General features: G+C 44.1%; 2 protein-coding genes and 1 non-coding gene across 15 annotated transcripts in view; 2 read left to right on the forward strand and 1 right to left on the reverse strand.

The window, feature by feature from the left end:
- Positions 1 to 679: 679 nt before the first annotated feature.
- On the forward strand, positions 680 to 9474 carry LOC129840286 (H(+)/Cl(-) exchange transporter 4-like). The gene is made up of 14 exons (XM_055908052.1): positions 680 to 873; positions 1560 to 1720; positions 2039 to 2138; positions 2407 to 2594; positions 2826 to 2948; positions 3112 to 3318; positions 3438 to 3518; positions 3682 to 3954; positions 4202 to 4474; positions 5372 to 5558; positions 5692 to 5893; positions 6140 to 6336; positions 7026 to 7245; positions 7860 to 9474. Exons 1-14 carry the CDS (start codon positions 861 to 863, stop codon positions 7948 to 7950), a joined length of 2316 nt encoding a protein of 771 aa, XP_055764027.1. The 5' UTR covers positions 680 to 860; the 3' UTR covers positions 7951 to 9474.
- Positions 9475 to 10002: 528 nt separating this feature from the next.
- Positions 10003 to 18727, forward strand: part of LOC129840573 (CLIP-associating protein 1-B-like) — a 35351-nt gene continuing 26626 nt past the window's right edge. For 10 of the 13 annotated variants that reach the window (XM_055908541.1, XM_055908544.1, XM_055908543.1 and 7 more), the window contains exons 1-8: positions 10003 to 10285; positions 11044 to 11629; positions 14765 to 14843; positions 14977 to 15080; positions 15186 to 15277; positions 15388 to 15463; positions 16554 to 16651; positions 16826 to 16896. In XM_055908541.1, coding sequence (XP_055764516.1) covers positions 11435 to 11629; positions 14765 to 14843; positions 14977 to 15080; positions 15186 to 15277; positions 15388 to 15463; positions 16554 to 16651; positions 16826 to 16896 — 715 coding nt within the window. In that variant the 5' untranslated portion in view covers positions 10003 to 10285; positions 11044 to 11434. The other 3 variants (XM_055908555.1, XM_055908551.1, XM_055908550.1) reach the window with 3 other exon arrangements.
- Positions 14279 to 14408, reverse strand: LOC129840756 (U4atac minor spliceosomal RNA). Its single transcript, XR_008757257.1, has one exon. It is a non-coding gene; the product is annotated as a U4atac minor spliceosomal RNA (small nuclear RNA).

Genomic DNA, 18727 nt, shown 5'->3' on the forward strand with positions numbered 1-18727 from the left:
TGGGCATGACGCCACTGAACACACACAAACAGGGTGAAAATGCTATTTAAGTTTACGGAATTACTTCTTTCTCTCAATACTAGCGTTCTTTCCTTAGAAACTGTTGGGACCCACGGAGTGTTGCCAGGGAGATGAGATTAAATAAGAATAAAACTGACCGTGTTTACCTTTTAAAATAAGGCTGATGGAAATGGGAGAAGACATCCGATCCTTTGGTTGCTATATCAACTTAAAAGACTAAACAAGCTATGCTGCTGCTAGGGCATTGACATGTCATCTATAGATTTAGGAGAGATTTAGGGGACTCTGAATTGATCAAATACATTAAATAGCCCGTCTATTAAGTGCTATTGTTTTAGTATACAGAGGTACTCTGTGGTGCATTTATTTGATTTGGAACAGTATCCGGTGATACATTCCTTTTTCCTGTATCAGATCCCTGACATACAGAGCTTGTGACCCAAGTAGGAGGCTGAATATGCAGGCCATGTCAAGGAGAGAAGAACAAACATTTTCAACACACAATAGTACACAAATAACACTCTTTATAGAGGCAGTTTAGCGGTCTGGTCTCTGAGTGAACAGTAGCCTACGCACAGATGAATAAACGGATAATTGTTTTATTTTATTTCAGCCACAAGGCGTCGCCATTTCAATACTCACAATTCCACCTTCATGCGTTGACAGGTTGAGCAAATGCATTGTGGGAAGCAGAAACCTATGACGTCCTCTTCTCTGTATTTTCTAAACATGTTTGGCTGGTGACGAACTAACACAGCATCAAAATGCATTCTATATTGGTGATTATATAGCTAAGAGATATAGATGTGTTTATTTTGAGGAGTGGGATCGTGTGAACAATGGACGGAGACGGTAAGCATGAATTTCATTGCATGTCTAATAATGCCATAATTAATAAAGGAAGAAGCATATCTGGCCAAATCTTAACTAGCATTAACGTTAACATTATCGGTCTCATTACATCCATATCTACTTAATATAGCTAGCTATGTCTAATAGCTACATGAAGGGATCTGTCACTGATCAATGATTTGTAATTCAGTATTCATGCATGGCCCGCAAGTCGCTAGCCTACTCTTGTATTCTTGACTGCTCAGTAACGTTACTGTTGTCACTACCTCTGCATGACGTAGCTACCTTCAGAGAGGGAAAAAAATCACAGAATTATAGCGACCATGTATCCAAGTAAGCTGCTAATGTAGTTAGCAATAAAATGCTTGTAAGAACATAAAATAGGCCCACTGTCTGCCCAGGACTAATGTCCAAACTGAAGCTAAAACTTGGACACAGTATCACAAGGTCTGTCTGGTCACCCGAATACCAAGAATGAGAATTTCATACATCCCATGAGTATTATTGAGCTTCATACAGTGTTGAGAATCGGAGACCTGACTTGGCTGGGTTCGCGGTCTCTTCAACCTCTGTCTGTGTGTGTCTTTTCGAGGCGTTGGGATAAAGCAGAAGCTTATCTCCGTTGGACATGTGTGAAGACCATCATTAGACAATAAAAAAAATCGTATTTTGTCTTTCTGTCCAAGGGGCCAGCAGTACTGGGGCCACTCCCTCAGAGGAGATGAATGGTACTGGGAACCTGATGGACTTCCTGGACGAGCCCTTCCCAGACGTTGGCACCTACGAAGACTTCCACACCATTGACTGGCTCCGGGAGAAGTCACGCGACACAGACCGGCATAGGAAGGTGAGGGGAGCACACACACACACACACACACACACACACACACACACACACACCACACACCACACACACACACAAACACACACACACACACACACACACACACACACACACACACACACACACACACACACAGAGCTCTACACTCTAAGCATTTTCTTCTTCATCCCCAGAGGATATAATTCTTCTTCTTCATCCTCTTCTTCTTCATAATCATCATAGAAAAACTCTTTGATGTCCACCTGATTATGTTAACCTGATGATCTGCTGAACCTGCCGCTGATGGTTGATTGATGGTTGATTGATTGATGGTTGTTCTAGATCACCACCAAGAGTAAGGAGTCTTACTGGGAGCTGATGAAGAGTCTTCTGGATGCCTGGTCAGGATGGGTGGTGATGCTGCTCATAGGAATGCTCACAGGTAGGAACCGCAGAGGCATCCTGCAAAGGTCTTCCACCTTTGGTGCTGCGCTAGTCTCTTGTAGTATGGCGCACGTGGGATTTGCCCCTGGGTGCCGGGATTCATGCTGCACACACATGACATGACACATGGCTATCTTAACAACCAATCCCAAGTCACACTGCCAGAGTTGTGAAATACCACGTCTGGTCTGAATCCTTTTGATAGGCTTGCCCGTTCCCTTGCGTAGTGTGATCTGTGATCTCGTGCTGTGTGTCCTCCCGTGTAGGTACGCTGGCTGGAGTGATCGACCTGGCTGTGGACTGGATGACCGATCTGAAAGAAGGGGTGTGTCTGTCTGCTTTGTACTACAGCCGGGAGCAGTGCTGCTGGACCTCCAACGAGACCACCTTCGACGACAGAGACAAGTGTCCGCAGTGGCAGAAGTGGGCCGAGCTGATGACCGGTCACTCTGAGGTCAGCAGATCGCTAACCAGATATCCTCTCGATTTAAAGCCACAATGCTGAGCCTGTGTTTTAGCCCGACGAACGGCAGCCGTCACGTGGCTAGATATAGGGGTGTGGCTTGGGGAAATGTAACCTCTCTCAGTTTCTGAGGTTTAACGCGGTGTTTGTTGTAATAGAGAGTGGGATGATTGTGTATCAGTTCCTTAAACCCATACATTCCACCTGTTCTTGTTTCTCCAGGGTCCCGGGGCATATGTGTTGAATTACTTCCTGTATGTGTTGTGGGCGCTGTTATTCTCTTTCCTGGCTGTGTCTCTAGTAAGGGTCTTTGCCCCCTACGCCTGTGGGTCAGGTATTCCTGAGGTGAGTGTTTGAAATGGTACCGTTCACCAATAGAAAATAACCATACGATAGTATTTTAAATACTGCGTTTTCATTGGCTGAAAAGAGTGTGCGTTCATTTCCGATAACAGCGCAGTTGCAAAGGTTATACCAATGAGGGGCTGCTGTGTGTCGTCTTGGGTAGATCAAGACCATCCTGAGTGGGTTCATCATCCGGGGGTACCTGGGGAAGTGGACCCTGCTGATCAAGACGGTGACCCTGGTCCTGGCTGTGTCCTCCGGGCTCAGCCTGGGGAAGGAGGGGCCCCTGGTCCACGTGGCCTGCTGCTGTGGTAACCTCTTCTGCTCCCTGTTCTCCAAGTACAGCAAGAACGAGGGCAAGCGCAGAGAGGTACGGTTATAGCCCATTACGCTCCCATTTTTGCGGAAATAATACAAGTTGGGGAAATTAAACAATTTATCCAAGTATTTCGTGTAGTCTGCATGTAACTCGGCTTGTCTGTTGTGCAGGTGTTATCGGCTGCTGCTGCTGCTGGGGTGTCAGTGGCTTTTGGAGCTCCGATTGGAGGAGTTCTCTTCAGCCTGGAGGAGGTGTTGTATACTTAAGTCTGTTATAAATCACCTGATGTGTCCATTCAATCAAACGTCATCTCACTTCCAGATATGTTGCCGTTATTTTTCCCGTCCATTTCCTTTGAAACACAAAAGTATTTCGGTAGAAGTGCCGTCGCTATGTAATCTCTGTCCTCTTCAGGTGAGTTACTACTTCCCTCTGAAGACTCTGTGGCGCTCCTTCTTCGCTGCGTTGGTGGCGGCCTTCACCCTGCGCGCCATCAACCCGTTCGGCAACAGCAGACTGGTCCTGTTCTACGTGGAGTACCACACCCCCTGGTACATGGCTGAGCTGGTCCCCTTCATCCTGCTGGGGGTGTTCGGGGGCCTCTGGGGAGCCCTCTTCATCCGGGGGAACATCGCCTGGTGTAGGAGGAGGAAGACCACTCTGCTGGGGAAGTACCCCGTCCTCGAGGTAACTGATTTATCAGATAGTAGCTATTCAGAAGAATGTCTTAATGCAATGATTGTGATTTGGACCATCTTAGTTGAATGCACTGATTGGATAAGAGCCAACTGCTAAATGACTCAAACATAATGCCAGGTTCTGCTTCTTGCTTGCTTTTTGGGATCTTTGCTGGTTTACTGTTAAGCACTTTGTGAGAACTGCTGGTGTAAACAAGGGCTTTATTAATAAACCTGATTGATTTGATTGACTTAAGGTGATCGTGATAACGGGAATTACCGCGGTCCTGGCGTTCCCTAACCCGTACACGCGGCGCAGCACCAGCGAGCTCATCTCCGAGCTGTTCAACGACTGCGGTGCCCTGGAGTCCTCTCAGCTGTGTGACTACGTTAATAACCCCAACATGAGCCGCCCGGTGGACGACATCCCAGACCGCCCTGCTGGACCCGGGGTCTACAGCGCTCTGTGGCAGCTGGCCCTGGCTCTTATCTTTAAGATTGTAATAACGATCTTCACCTTCGGCATGAAGGTCAGTTTGCTGTACGACATGGCTAGATGGGGTTATGATCGCTGACGTAAGCAGTTATGAAGTGTTACTGAACTGCTTATGAATGCGGTATGTGTGGGTTATGAAATATGAAAATATTAGGTCCTTTGATGTAGGTGCCCTTCAAAATAAAATGTTACCAAGTTTTGAGTAGGATAACTGTGCTCTTTGGGTGATTGTTATGTTCAGATCACCTTTCAACCATGTTGTTTTATGTCCTCTGTGTTATGTTCAGATCACCTTTCAACCATGTTGTTTTATGTCCTCTGTGTTGTGTTCAGATCACCTCTCAACCATGTTGTTTTATGTCCTCTGTGTTATGTTCAGATCACCTTTCAACCATGTTGTTTTATGTCCTCTGTGTTGTGTTCAGATCACCTCTCAACCATGTTGTTTTATGTCCTCTGTGTTGTGTTCAGATCACCTCTCAACCATGTTGTTTTATGTCCTCTGTGTTATGTTCAGATCACCTTTCAACCATGTTGTTTTATGTCCTCTGTGTTGTGTTCAGATCACCTCTCAACCATGTTGTTTTATGTCCTCTGTGTTATGTTCAAATCACCTCTCAACCATGTTGTTTTATGTCCTCTGTGTTATGTTCAGATCACCTCTCAACCATGTTGTTTTATGTCCTCTGTGTTATGTTCAAATCACCTCTCAACCATGTTGTTTTATGTCCTCTGTGTTATGTTCAGATCACCTCTCAACCATGTTGTTTTATGTCCTCTGTGTTGTCTTCAGATCACCTCTCGACCATGTTGTTTTATGTCCTCTGTGTTGTGTTCAGATCACCTTTCAACCATGTTGTTTTATGCCCTCTGTGTTGTGTTCAGATCACCTCTCAACCATGTTGTTTTATGCCCTCTGTGTTATGTTCAGATCCCATCTGGGCTGTTTATCCCCAGTATGGCTGTGGGGGCCATCGCTGGGCGAATCGTGGGCATCGCTGTGGAGCAGATGGCCTACCATCACCACGACTGGATCATCTTTAAGAGCTGGTGTCGTCCCGGAGCCGACTGTGTTACCCCAGGTCTCTACGCTATGGTGGGCGCTGCCGCATGTCTGGGTGAGTCGTCGTTAGGGTAGTGTTCGTTAGGCACCAAACGGAAGAAAACAGACTGAAACAGGGAGGGATTACTTCCCACTATTAAATAAACACTCAAGTCATCAGGTTGACCCCTTTTGTTTTGTCGTTATAGGAGGCGTGACCCGTATGACCGTGTCCCTGGTGGTCATCATGTTTGAGCTGACCGGTGGTCTGGAGTACATCGTCCCCCTCATGGCCGCAGCCGTCACCAGTAAGTGGGTAGCGGACGCCTTTGGGAAGGAGGGTATCTACGAGTCCCACATCCAACTCAACGGCTACCCCTATCTGGACGTCAGGGACGAGTTCACACACAGGTATTATGGGATACATATTAGGAACTTTGTCATTCCTTCTCAGGGGAGGAACCTCACCCCTTCCCTAGTCAAGTCTCAACCCTGCAGTAGTCAGGAGTCACCCCTTCTCTAAGGGCTGGTTTTACACAAATTAAGCATCCTGAACTAAAAATATTCTCCATTGACCATGCTTTTGCTTCCAGGAGTTGGATTAATCTGTTGTCTGGGAAACAGCCCCTAAGAATTCCCAATGTGATCCGTACACAGGACCCTGGCCACGGATGTGATGCGTCCCAGGCGCAGTGAGCCCCCCCTGGCCGTGTTGACCCAGGACAGCACCACGGTGGAGGACGTGGAGACGCTCATCAAGGACACCGACTACAACGGCTTCCCTGTGGTCGTGTCCCGAGAGTCAGAGCGCCTCATCGGCTTCGTCCAGCGCAGGGAACTCACTGTGGCCATCAGTAAGACATTAACCCTGGCTCTCACGCACACGCACACGCACACACACACACACACACACACACACACACACACACACACACACATTTTAAATACTTTATTCAAATCCACAAATTACAATCAAGAATGATTCAGATATTTTGAAGGTCTTGGATGCATAGAAGGATACAAAAAGCACCTTCTTCATACAGCTAGGATGCCCATAACAGCTGAAAGAGAACAGTACCTTGCTAGTTGCTTTGCTCAAGTCTTAGGTGGGCCTGCAATCTGAAGGCCGTGAACTGTAAGCCTATGTAACATGGCCGAGGCTGCCAAATATCAGTGCTACCCGACTTGCACTCATATCCAAGGCTGTACAAGCGTGATATGTGGGGCTTGTATTTGAGAAGCTTTTTGGCAAAGGTGAGTATGAGTAACCCACTTCCAAAATGAAATGAGTAACCCACTTCCAAAATGAAATGAGTAACCCACTTCCAAAATGACCTCTCTCTGGTCTCCCTCTACGACATCAATATCTGACGTGCTAAAAGTCCTGGTTCCGTTGAACAAAATAGTGGGACTGTACCATTAGGTTGTTTTCACCGTGAAATTAAAACCCATCAGCATGTGTTGAACAATACTGTATTTAATGTGTCGGTTGATTATTATCTGTCGGGTCTGAGGAGCCACAGCTGATATTTCTCTCTCTCAGAGACTGCCCGTCAGAAGCAGGACGGGGTGGTGAGCAGCTCCGTGGTCTACTTCACGGAGGACAACCCCCAGGTGGCCGAGGCCTGCGACCCCCAGCCCCTGAAGCTGCGGCGCATCCTCAACCTCAGCCCCTTCACCGTCACGGACCACACCCCCATGGAGACCGTGGTGGACATCTTCAGAAAGCTGGGCCTCCGACAGTGTCTGGTCACCAGAAGCGGGTGAGTCTGTCGTCAGTCAATTAACCAATACAGTCCAGGTCCCGGTTTCCCGATAGCGATGGAATTTAGGCTAACTACTGTTTTAACAACGGCTCTTTCCTACGACGGCCGAAGGTGTAACGTGCGTTTCCCGAAACACCACGCGGACAGACCGTCCGCTAAATGCGCTGTTGATGCATGTGGCGATAATAACAGGATCGAAAGAAAGACAGCGCTGCTCTCGGATCAGCGCTGTCTTACCTTAACGTCAGAATTATTCCACGATACTGACGACAGATCAGCTCCTATGAGATATTATCACCTATGGCTACAACTATTGAAGCGTCTAATTCTAACGCTTGCTCTTTAACAATGCTCTTAATCAAGTGCAGCTATAGTAACCACGGTTTTGGGAAACGGCTCGGAGATTTAAGTATGCTCCTAATGAAGGTTCTAACAATAAACTTAGCCTTAACATGCTTTCGGGAAACCGGACCAGTATTCTAAAATAGGCTCATTTTACTTTGGTGTTAGATTTATGAAGACTAGATTCTGTTGAATCATTCCGAGGTTTATTGAATGGTGGAATGATTTGTGTTTTGTTTTGTCGTCGTCCCCCCGTCCCGTCTCTCTAGGCGTCTGTTGGGCATCATCACTAAGAAGGATGTCCTCCGTCACATGGCCCAGATGATGAACCAGGACCCAGAATCCATCATGTTTAACTAGTGGCCCAAGAAGAAGAACCTCTCTGCCCCTCCCTCAGATTGTAAATAGTCAAACACTACTCTAACCTGTAATGAAGAAGAGTCGCTCCTCAAATACAGGCCCCCTGTGTTTAGAATGTAGGGATGGAGAAAGAGGGGTGAAGAAAGAGGGGGATCAGGACTGAGATGGATAAATGAAGAGTGTGTGGACCAGAATGGAAGGATGATTAAAGAGGGGTGTAAGGACTAAGATGGATAAATGAAGAGTGTGTGGACCAGAATGGAAGGATGATTAAAGAGGGGTGTAAGGACTAAGATGGATAAATGAAGAGTGTGTGGACCAGAATGGAAGGATGAATAAAGAGGGGTGTAAGGACTAAGATGGATAAATGAAGAGTGTGTGGACCAGAATGGAAGGATGAATAAAGAGGGGTGTAAGGACTAAGATGGATAAATGAAGAGTGTGTGGACCAGAATGGAAGGATGATTAAAGAGGGGTGTAAGGACAAGGAAGGAAGATAAAAGAAGAGGGTGTGAGGACCAGGAAAGGGGGACCAAGAGGGAGGGGTGGATGATGGTAAAATAATGGTAAAATAAAATAAATAAATAAAAATAGGGGTGTGAGGACCAGGAGGGAGAGAGGTGCCAATCATGGCAAGGAGGGAATGATGAGTTGTTTTAGTTTGATGTGCCGCTGACGCCATATTTCTGTTTTCAGTGCCGCTTCAACGCCTGCTGTAACTGACTTCGGTCTAAGTAGCCAATTTTAAGTTGGTGGCCCTTAGAACCCATTGTTCCCAGGGTATATTTCACATGTTGATGTTACTTTGACATTTGCGGCTTCTCAAATGTTTCTGAATATTGAACTGTAATAACATAGTTTTAACACTGGTACTGTATGTATTTGCTAGAAGACATCATATAATGTCAATTTGATTTAATTTATCCAGATTTTTATTTTTATTTTTGCGATGAAGAATGCACTTTGGAAGAAAAATTGCTGAACCAGAAAGAGCCACCAAGTCCAATGTTTTTCTTGTTACTTTATAGTTCTCACTCCATGCTGTTCCTCACCAGTTTCATAGGTTTTGTTTTAATATGCTGAGGGAATGTAATTGTGGAAATATTGAACCTGCCTCACTTCGTTTTTGTTTGTTTAATTTGATACATATCACTCCAGACAAGAGCCACAGTGGTTGTGTGGATTAAGCCACAGTAGGTTCTCCTTCTTTGTCTTTTCATACTGAAAGATAATTCTATATTTATTAATCTTTTTTTCAAATCCATCCATCCATTGTTACTACTGTATTGAGAAACTATCGATTGTCATTATCTCGAGCAATTGAACACTACTGTAGTCGTTTAATATGTATTATTCTAATATGAGCTGTTGTTCAACATTGCTGTAACTTGGAACTGGTACAGAAAACGGACATTTGCACTTTTGTTGGTGTTTGTAAATAACGTCTAAGTGATGCACAATATATACTATTTGCAATGTACACGGTTCTGACATTAAATTAAAGGGGCGTTGTGTCAACAAGAATGAGATGTTATTTATGTAATTGTATTATAACATAGATACAAAGTTTAAGACATAATTCAATTGCAGGAGGCATATGGTACTCATCACATGCTAGTAATATCTTTGTCATATGTGATGTTGAAACACAAGGAAACATGTGGAAAAGCAATAATTGAGGGTTGCTATAATATTATTTCGAGGTTCTACTGACAAGCAGGTTATGATCACATTATTTTAAAAAGGATGACCAAGTTCTAAGATAAGGTCATCCCATAATAGCCTGCGTTTGACACCTGCACTGTTTTAAAATTCAAAGGCTAGTTCTACAAAGTGAAATAGGGTTATTTACACTGTGTTTTATTATTACATGTTTTATTATAAAATAAGACAAACTATTTGAGATACAAAACAACACGAACAACACACTGTACAAACTCTTTAATTGTCAGTGTTTACTGTTTTGCAATAAAATATTTGAAAGTGAGAGTGAGCTTTCAGTAATAGACAGCAGAGGGCACTGTTGGCGTGCAAACAAGCTAAGTATGACATTCATTGGAAACTATTACTGTAAACCAAATAGCTAACGTAGCTAGCAGAATATTTTTTCAAGTAACTGTTGCTAGCTAGATGATGTCATCACACATTGGATCGAGCTAGCTAGCAGGCTACATAACGTTTGTTGTGAGTACTGTACTTGGCTCCACGCATACAGTACGTGCGGGTTCATCGTCTGCTAACTTACTAGTAGTACTGCTGGAAGTCCAGTGTCCTGGCTCTTGATTTTTTCCCGAACGAATCTGAACTGAGACGAGCGGCTGGATGCAGATGATTGGTAATTGGCTAACTAGCTAGTTAATAATCCCTTGATAAATTGGTGACGAGAATTGCCTAATTCTAGTGTAAATGAATTGACCGCTGATATTTATTAGCATAATTTTAGTGTTTGCTGGTAGCTGCTAGAGACAGTTAGCCAACGGAAGCTGGCTAGCTGGAGGAGACAGTGAACCAGCTTGGCGTGCTAACTAGCGACTAGCTAGTTAGCTTCATCTAGCTAGTTAACGTCAGCTACGTTTGCTCTCCTTGATTCAGTGTTGGTTTATAACGTTAGCTGCATTTAATCTAACGTTAGCTAGCTAACTATTTAACAGTAATGTTTTCACTAGCTAGATAGTTATTTGTCTTTATAGCAAATAATTCGTCATATTTCAAGTTAGCAAGCTATCCGTTTTGTTTAGCACAAAAGCTATCTAGCTAGCTATCTAATTTACTAAGCTAGCCAGCTAGCTTGGCTAAACCAATAACACTAGCTAGCATCTTATACAACATGTGCAGTAGCTAGCTAACTAGCTAGGTAACTAAAGTTAACTAAGTAAATTGTGTATCGATGCTTCAATAAACATGGGGCTTTATTGCTGTGTAACGTTAATGTGTAATTCTCAGTTCAGTAGTCCAGCTAAATACTATTGTTATTAACTAGCTACTAATTGTTACACTGACTGTAATTACACTGTGTTGCTTAGTTTGTGTTACAATGAGGCCTATTGTTTGGAGTACTTGTTATAATAATTCTGTATCCCCTTGGGATTTTAGGTCCACAAGAAAGCGAAGAATTACTGAAGAATGAAGTACAATCATTTCAGCAATCCTCTTCTTTATCCTCAGTCCTCTTGTCCACGACTGATCATATTTGTAGTTTGATCTGGAACACGAGTGACCTAAAACCTCTGGACAGTTCCTGACTGGACTGCTGTTATCTCTGCATTCTCGCCTTCCCCGTGATTTCATCTCCACAGCATACCCTTGAAATAAAGGGTCAACTTTTTGGGATAAACATTACACACTTTCTGGGATATAGGAAAGTGTGTAATATCTCTGGGATATAGGCCTACACTACAGTTGAGATCTTCTCTGTGAGCAGACTAGGCCTATACATTTTTCCTTGTCTCGTGATATTGTGGTGTTATACCTTTGGTGAGACACTATGGAGTGGAATATGGAGTACTGTATGGAGCAGGTTATGCAGAAGGACCTGGGTCGGAGACTACAGGTGGGCCAAGACATCATAGACTCCATCCTGGACAAGGACAAGTCCCAGGACCTGGAGCAGGACCAGACCATGCTGGACAGAATGGTGGATGGTGTCGCTACCAACTGGGTCAACTCCAGCAATTTCAAGGTATGGGATACCATAGGATGGCACTGTCACAGGCAGCCCAAAACTTGCCACAATAACCATAAGGTGAAAGGTACTGGTGTAACACAAGTATAGGAGAGAATCTGTCATCCACTGGGACATAGTTCTGCAAGGGTGTGTGAGACTGTCACCTGGGGGGAGATTATAACCTACAGGTCCTGTGGCTTCAAACTTCACACAAAGGCTCGTTGTGCACAATATTAGGTGAATTGCTTTATAGGCCTTCATGTGTACTGCAGTGATGAGCTGACCAGTTGAGAACAAGTTCTCATTTACAACTGCGACCTGGCCAAGATAAATCAAAGCAGTGCGACACAAACAACAAAACAGAGTTACACATGGAATAAACAAGCGTACAGTCAATAACACAATATAAATAAATAAGTCTATATACAGTGTGTACAAATGGCGTGAGGAGGTAAGGCAATAAATAGGCACATTAACACTGGAGTGATAGATGTGCAGATGATTATGTGCAAGTAGAAATACTGGTGTGCAAAAGAGCAGAAAAGTAAATAATAATTTTAAAAAACTATATGGGGATGAGGTAGGTAGATTGGATGGGCTATGTACAGCTGCAGCGATCAGTTAGCTGCTCAGATAGCTGATGTTTAAAGTTAAGAGGGAAATATAAGTTTCCAAATTCAGCGATTTTTGCAATTCGTTCCAGTTATTGGCAGCAGAGAACTGGAAGGACAGGTGGCCAAAGTAGGTGTTGGCTTTGTGGATGACCAGTGAGATATACCTGCTGGAGCGCGTGCTACGGGTGGGTGTTGTTATCGTGACCAGTGAGCTGAGATAAGGTGGAGCTTCACCTAGCAAAGACTTAGGGATGACCTGGAGCCAGTGGGTCTGGCGACGAATATGTAGCGAGGGCCAGCCGACGAGAGCATGCAGGTCGCAGTGGTGGGTGGTATATGGGGCTTTGGTGACAAAACGGCTGGCACTGTGATAGACTGCATCCAGTTTGCTGAGTAGAGTGTTGGAGGCTATTTTGTAAATGACCAGTGGGTTAGCTCCTGACAGCCGTTGATGGCTGCTCACTACCATGGGGCTTTTAATAGCTGGTTGTCATAAGGAACAGTGCAGAATGAGGTGGATGGACTCTAAACCACTTGGTGTCTGATCCCTGTGTATCCTAGTACTCTGTTAATTTGAAGGTCTTCTTGACCCCCAGATCCCACCAGAGTAGATCTCACCTTGCCAGTCCTAGAAAAGATGTGATTGTGATACATCAGATGTAGCCTAAGTCTAGCTAGCCTACATGTCCAGCACCCCAAAACATTACATCACCCACCCATTCTTTCACTATTAGGTCTTTAGCCTCAGTACAGGTACAAACACAAGATGAAGGCTGAGCAGTAAGGAATTCATTCTTCACCAAGGGGATGGTTATCTGTTTGGTGGCCTGAATCCTTTGTGTTTGATCTGTATCCACTAGAGACAGTAATACCCTAGGGACATTTCCTGTAAACTCTAGCTAACTACACAATCACTGCACTGCTGAAAGGCCATAGTATAATATGGGACTCTAATGTTATCAGCAGAGCAGACAATTCGGCCCCCTACCCAAGCTTTAGGCTATTAACCTAGCTGATACAATTCCCCAGACTGTTTATGACAGCTATTCCAACTCCACAAATGTCCAGCCGGACTGTCAGTGGTCAGAGTCTCTAACTGCTTCTTCCATTGAGGTGGCAGAGCGGGACACTGTCGACAGTTTCACAGCTTGTTTTTGTCGAGCTCTGATGTTGAGTAATCTGTCGACTGAGCTCAAGCGAGGGGTTCGCTGCTTTGATTTGTCTGTGCTTTCAGGCTGGAGCTGACCTCTGAACTCTGTGTGTGATGAAGGGAGAAGCCATGGCAACACACACACACGCACTCACACGCATAGAAAACAGCTTACCTCTCGCAGCAAATCAGAACGCTGCACCCTGTGCTGCTCTAGAAACGGTGTCCCCTCCAATCAGAGTGATTGCTCAGAGAGAGCAGTACAGTAATGGGGACATGGACTCCCACGGCGATAGTGATGAGCTTATTTTACAAACTATCATTAGGCTACCCCAGATAAGACCCAGTTTGTCTGGTTTCTATCTACCTGGGCTGGCCCCCACAAGTAGAGGGGAGGAGAATGCCACATATGAATGGCTAGGAATCAATGAATAGGCTAAACCCCTACGTGAAGAATTATCAGGATTTAGTTGATTTTCTCTTTTTGCTAGCTTCTGTCATTACCCTACTAGTAAAGACCAGTTAGTTTTTACCATCAGCGCTGGAAGTGCTGTGTTTTTGTTTCAGCATCAGATGGGAGTAGGTTGAAAGCTGTTGATGAAGAAGGAAGGCAGGCCTAGTCAAACACTGCAGGACTTTCAGAGGGAGGGGGCACTGCAGCAGGCTCACAGCTCTAGACAGCGGTTGACAACCTGTTCTGAAATGGTGTGTTTTTGTGTTCTGTCACTTCTGAATAGTCTTCAGTAATTAAAGCTATTTACACAGACACATTTTTTGATATGAATTTGTATTTACAACCAGCAATACGTTGTATGTGCATTGTGAAATTATCTACTAGGGGACATGAGACAGCAGGAAACTGTTGAGAACTTGTTCTCTTTCTACAAATATAAACCCTGGGGTTCCAAAAATTGCACCATAGCCCAAGCAAGAAGCTCAGGTGATGCTAAGGTGTTGATTATGGCGTTAGCAGGGATACTCTCACTACACGTTCATTGAGTGTCCTATGCCACCCCAAGACAAGGGAAGATACCTTGTTTAGTGCCAGCCAAGACCTAATCAAATCTCAAAGTGGTTTCCGACATGGTTAGTATTTTATTTTCTACTGAAGTCCTACAGCAGCATCCGTAGGGTGTTACAATATGTATTATTTGTGTTTGAGGGCTTCCTTTGCTTTTAACATTTTATTTTGGGAACAAAATCAAGATTTATCACATTACCCACAATCCTTTGCAACGGAGCTTGTATTTCAAAGGACGATTTTTTTTATTTTATGCATTCTTCTCTCTCAAAATGTCTAACATTTATGCTTTTGTTGAATGGCCTATGTTATTAAGATAAAAATGTAAGTATGAATTTTTATTTTATTTTGATCTTCATTCTTAGGTGGCTTTGTTGGGAATGGACATACTGACAGCTTTAGTAACAAGACTACAGGAACGGTTTAGGACACAGATTGGAACTGGTAAGCCATCCCTGGCAATTGTATGCATTACAACACATCTTTATGATTCATCGTTTTCTTGAGTCCTTGTCACCTGGAGTTGTTGTCACATCATGAATATCTTTGTCCTTGCCTTCTCCCACCCTCCCGTTAGTTTTGCCGAGTTTGATAGATCGACTAGGCGACTCAAAGGACCAAGTCAGAGACCAGGACCAAGCTCTTCTGCTAAAGATCATGGACCAAGCTGCTAACCCACAGGTAATGTCAGCACGTACTGTAGACTCACCTACGTGTTAGTATAGAAAATAAACCGTTTCATTATAATAATAAAAAACGGACTACAATAAATGTATTTATTTGCAGTATGTATGGGACCGAATGTTAGGAGGATTCAAACACAAGAACAACAGGACCAGGGAGAGTGTCTGCATTTGCCTTATCGCCACGTTAAATGTGTAAGTTCATAATAGCCAGTAATGGTTTAAACTTACTATTTCATCTGTTTTGTCTTACAATGTGTAATAAAAAATAAAATAAAATAAAAACTTTTTTTTTCTCCTTACAGATATGGAGCTCAAGGCTTGACCCTCAGCAAAATTGTCCCCCACATATGTAATCTTTTAGGAGACCCTACAAGCCAGGTATAGTTACATTATTTTAGGCTATTACACTATACTGAACAAAAATATAAATGCAACAATTTTAATGATTTTACTGAGTTACAGTTCATATAAGGAAATCAGTCAATTTATATAAGTTCATTAGGCTTTAATCTATGGATTTCACATGACTGGGCAGAGGTTCAGACATGGGTGGGCCTATTGCATGGGTGGGCAATAGGCCCACCCACTTGGGAGCCAATCAGAATTAGTTTTTCCCCACAAAACAGATTTAATGCAGACAAATACTCCTCAGTTTCATCAGCTGTCCGGGTGGCTGGTCTCAGACAATCCCGCAGGTGAAGAAGCCCGTATATGGAGGTCCTGGGCTGGTGTGGTAACATGCGGTCTGCGCTTGTGAGCCCGGTTGGACATACTGCCAAATTCTCTAAAATTATATTCGAGGCGGCTTATAGTAGAGAAATTCACATTTAATTCTCTGGCAACAGCTTTGGTGGACATTCCCACAGTCAGCATGACAATTGCGCGCTCCTGTGGCATTGTGTTGTGTTACAAAAGTGAACATTTTAGAGTGGCCTTTTATTAACAGGGATGTAAACAAATTTGTGCACACAATTTGAGAGAAATATGCTTTTTGTGCATATGGAAAAATTCTGGGATATTTTATTTCAGCTCATGAAACATGGGACCAACACTTTACATGTTGCGTTTATATTTTTGTTCGGTGTACATTGTGGTGTTAAACTGGATTTGACTTTGACAACAGTATTATTGGTGTTTTAGAACTCTCTGGTGTTTGACCTTTGCGCTGTCTCCTGTCATCACGCACTTCAACAGTATTTCCCACTTCCTGTCGGGAACCGGAAGCTGTGTCCATGGACCTCTCTTCCTGTACTGATATAGTGCCAGCCATCTTTTATCATTGTCAGTTTCATATGCACAACTAAATTGACTATTACAGTCAATAAGAGAGGATCTCTGTCTTTTTTACATCTAATTTTATGTTCAATCCAGACAAATTAATTATTATGTCCACAGAGTCGAGCGGTTAGTGGGCAGACAGATGAGTGAAGCCGTGTTAATCTGCCCTGTTTTATTTCCTGACACACAGGTGCGAGACGGGGCCATGAACTGTCTCGTTGAAATCTACAGACACGTCGGGGAGAGGGTGCGGATGGACCTGGGGAAAAAAGGACTGCCACAGTCACGGTACCTTCATCCTCTGTTGTATATCCGATACCAAGGCTTTCTGTTGAAGTGCAATCACCACGACCCAGTTCTCTGGTATCTCCAGGGATCCCGACTGTCTGCTTTTAGGCTTGCGCCCTGTCATAATTGTATGATGATGCCTTTAAAACAATATACCGTCTTTTGTCTTTCCAGGTTGAATGTCATTTTCAGTAAATTTGATGAAGTTCAAAGAACAGGGAACATGATCCTGTCCCCTGTCTCAGGTAAGCACGGTACTTCCTTTGCTCCCACTGTTGTACTTCCCCTCTGTCCAACAACACATGGAAACATCCATCCCTTTCCATTGAGCTTTGTTATATTGAAACGTTCGGGTGTAGTGCAAGCAGTGCACCGGGATTATGACTATGCTTATGGAGTTGATGGGGGATCCCAAATCAATAAAGCATCTGAGTATGATTGCTGATCTACGATCAGTTTTGGCTTTTAGATCACAATGCATCAAATTATACACAGCTGCTATCTTCATTTGATCACCGTTGTTGCAGAGAATGTTCCTGCCCAGCATGAAATGCAACTTATAGTGTATTTGAGGTTTAGAAAGGCTTCTAAAGTTTGTAATTTGCCCTAACGGGAAAAATTGGTCAACACCTACAAACATGTCTATTAATGATAATGCACATAGTAATTCATATTTCCTGTTGCTGCAGGGTTATTTTCCTGCTGTGTGAAACTGGTCAAATTAAGATGAGATGTATGTACAGGCGGGGACCTGATCCTAGATCAGCACTCCTACTCTGAGACGCTTTGTGGATACAGAACCTGGGCTCAGATCACTCAGAGCTGGACAGAAAACCAACAACAGAGGAACCAGTTCTGTGTGCAGGCTCTTTCAGAAGAGAACAGTTAGTATGCATTGAGCAGTCTCTCTGCAGCAATGCAGGGCTGCAGGCAGGGGGTCAGATTCTCCTTTCAGCTGCTCTCTATTGGACATGTTCTTGTTATTCTGCACACGGAGTAGGGCCTTACGCTGACGCAGCAGTATTGAACCGACTGATATCGGAGCTGTGTGTCTTTGTTGCTGCGGCCGTCTCATTTTCCTCTCCTCAGGCCTGTTAAGTCTGGGACATAAAGGGTGTAATTGCTGTGGTCGCGAGGCTTCACTTTCATCACAAGAGTTCACCCTGTAGAGATTAGACTGGAGCTGCTGTAATCTCTGCTTTCATTTAGCAGGCTGAACGACTTCATATCAAACCTGAGCAAATTGGCCAAAGCAAAGTGTCATGCTAGTTCTTTTATGGTAATGCCTCAATGACGTCATTGCCCGACATCTCATTGGAGTTTTCTATTCACCTAGTGGGCCAAAGAAAGGGGAAAACCCTTTGCTGTTAACACAGTTTTTCCCCCCTTGTGCGGCTCGAAGGTTAACCAGGCATAAAGGCAATGCCTTGGCCTTGCCTCTAACACACCAGATACTTCAAAGGGCTCCCTCTCCTGTGCAGCTGACAGCTCATGAATGTCAACTGTCCAGGCAAGTGGAAAGAACCTCTCTCTCTCTCTGCCCAGGAATCCTATGTCCTATTCATTTGGTACCAACCCGATCGAAACAGGGAGGTATTACATCTGAATTTGCCCAATGAGAAACACTCGTTTTCATTTTTTTGTACGGCATAGCCCTAATACTGGATTTGTATCTGGGCTATGGGGCTGGCGAAGGGAAAGGGAGAGACAGAGAGGATTAGCCTAGGAAGAGGTAGCAACACCGGGGACTCTGCTGCAGGCTCTTATTTTGGAGAAGAGAGTGGTGTCATTTTGTCATCCGTGCAGTCACAAGACCTAGCTAGAGGGGAGGGGAAGGAGTAGCCTGGAGTACGGTAGGTAGACACAATAGAGAAGAGGCAGACCTACGGCACTGTTTGTCCTTGTTGCTCACTGTTACTTAGCTCTGTTTTGTGTGTGGAATCAACAGCTCTGCTATGACCACAGGAGAAGGTATGGATCACTTTTGTCTCTACAAAGGCCTTTTATAGCTACTGCATAGGTAGATTAGCTGTAGTCGTGTTTGCATTGGGAATATTAGCCTATGTTATGACTGAA

The sequence above is a fragment of the Salvelinus fontinalis genome, chromosome 41 (assembly GCF_029448725.1).
Source record: "Salvelinus fontinalis isolate EN_2023a chromosome 41, ASM2944872v1, whole genome shotgun sequence".
NCBI lineage: Eukaryota > Metazoa > Chordata > Actinopteri > Salmoniformes > Salmonidae > Salvelinus > Salvelinus fontinalis.

Coding starts and splice junctions, on each gene's coding strand:
- LOC129840286 (XM_055908052.1), top strand. Junction 2,595..2,825: donor TGATGACCGGTCACTCTGAG/GTCAGCAGATCG, acceptor TTGTTTCTCCAG/GGTCCCGGGGCATATGTGTT. Junction 4,475..5,371: donor TCTTCACCTTCGGCATGAAG/GTCAGTTTGCTG, acceptor TGTTATGTTCAG/ATCCCATCTGGGCTGTTTAT.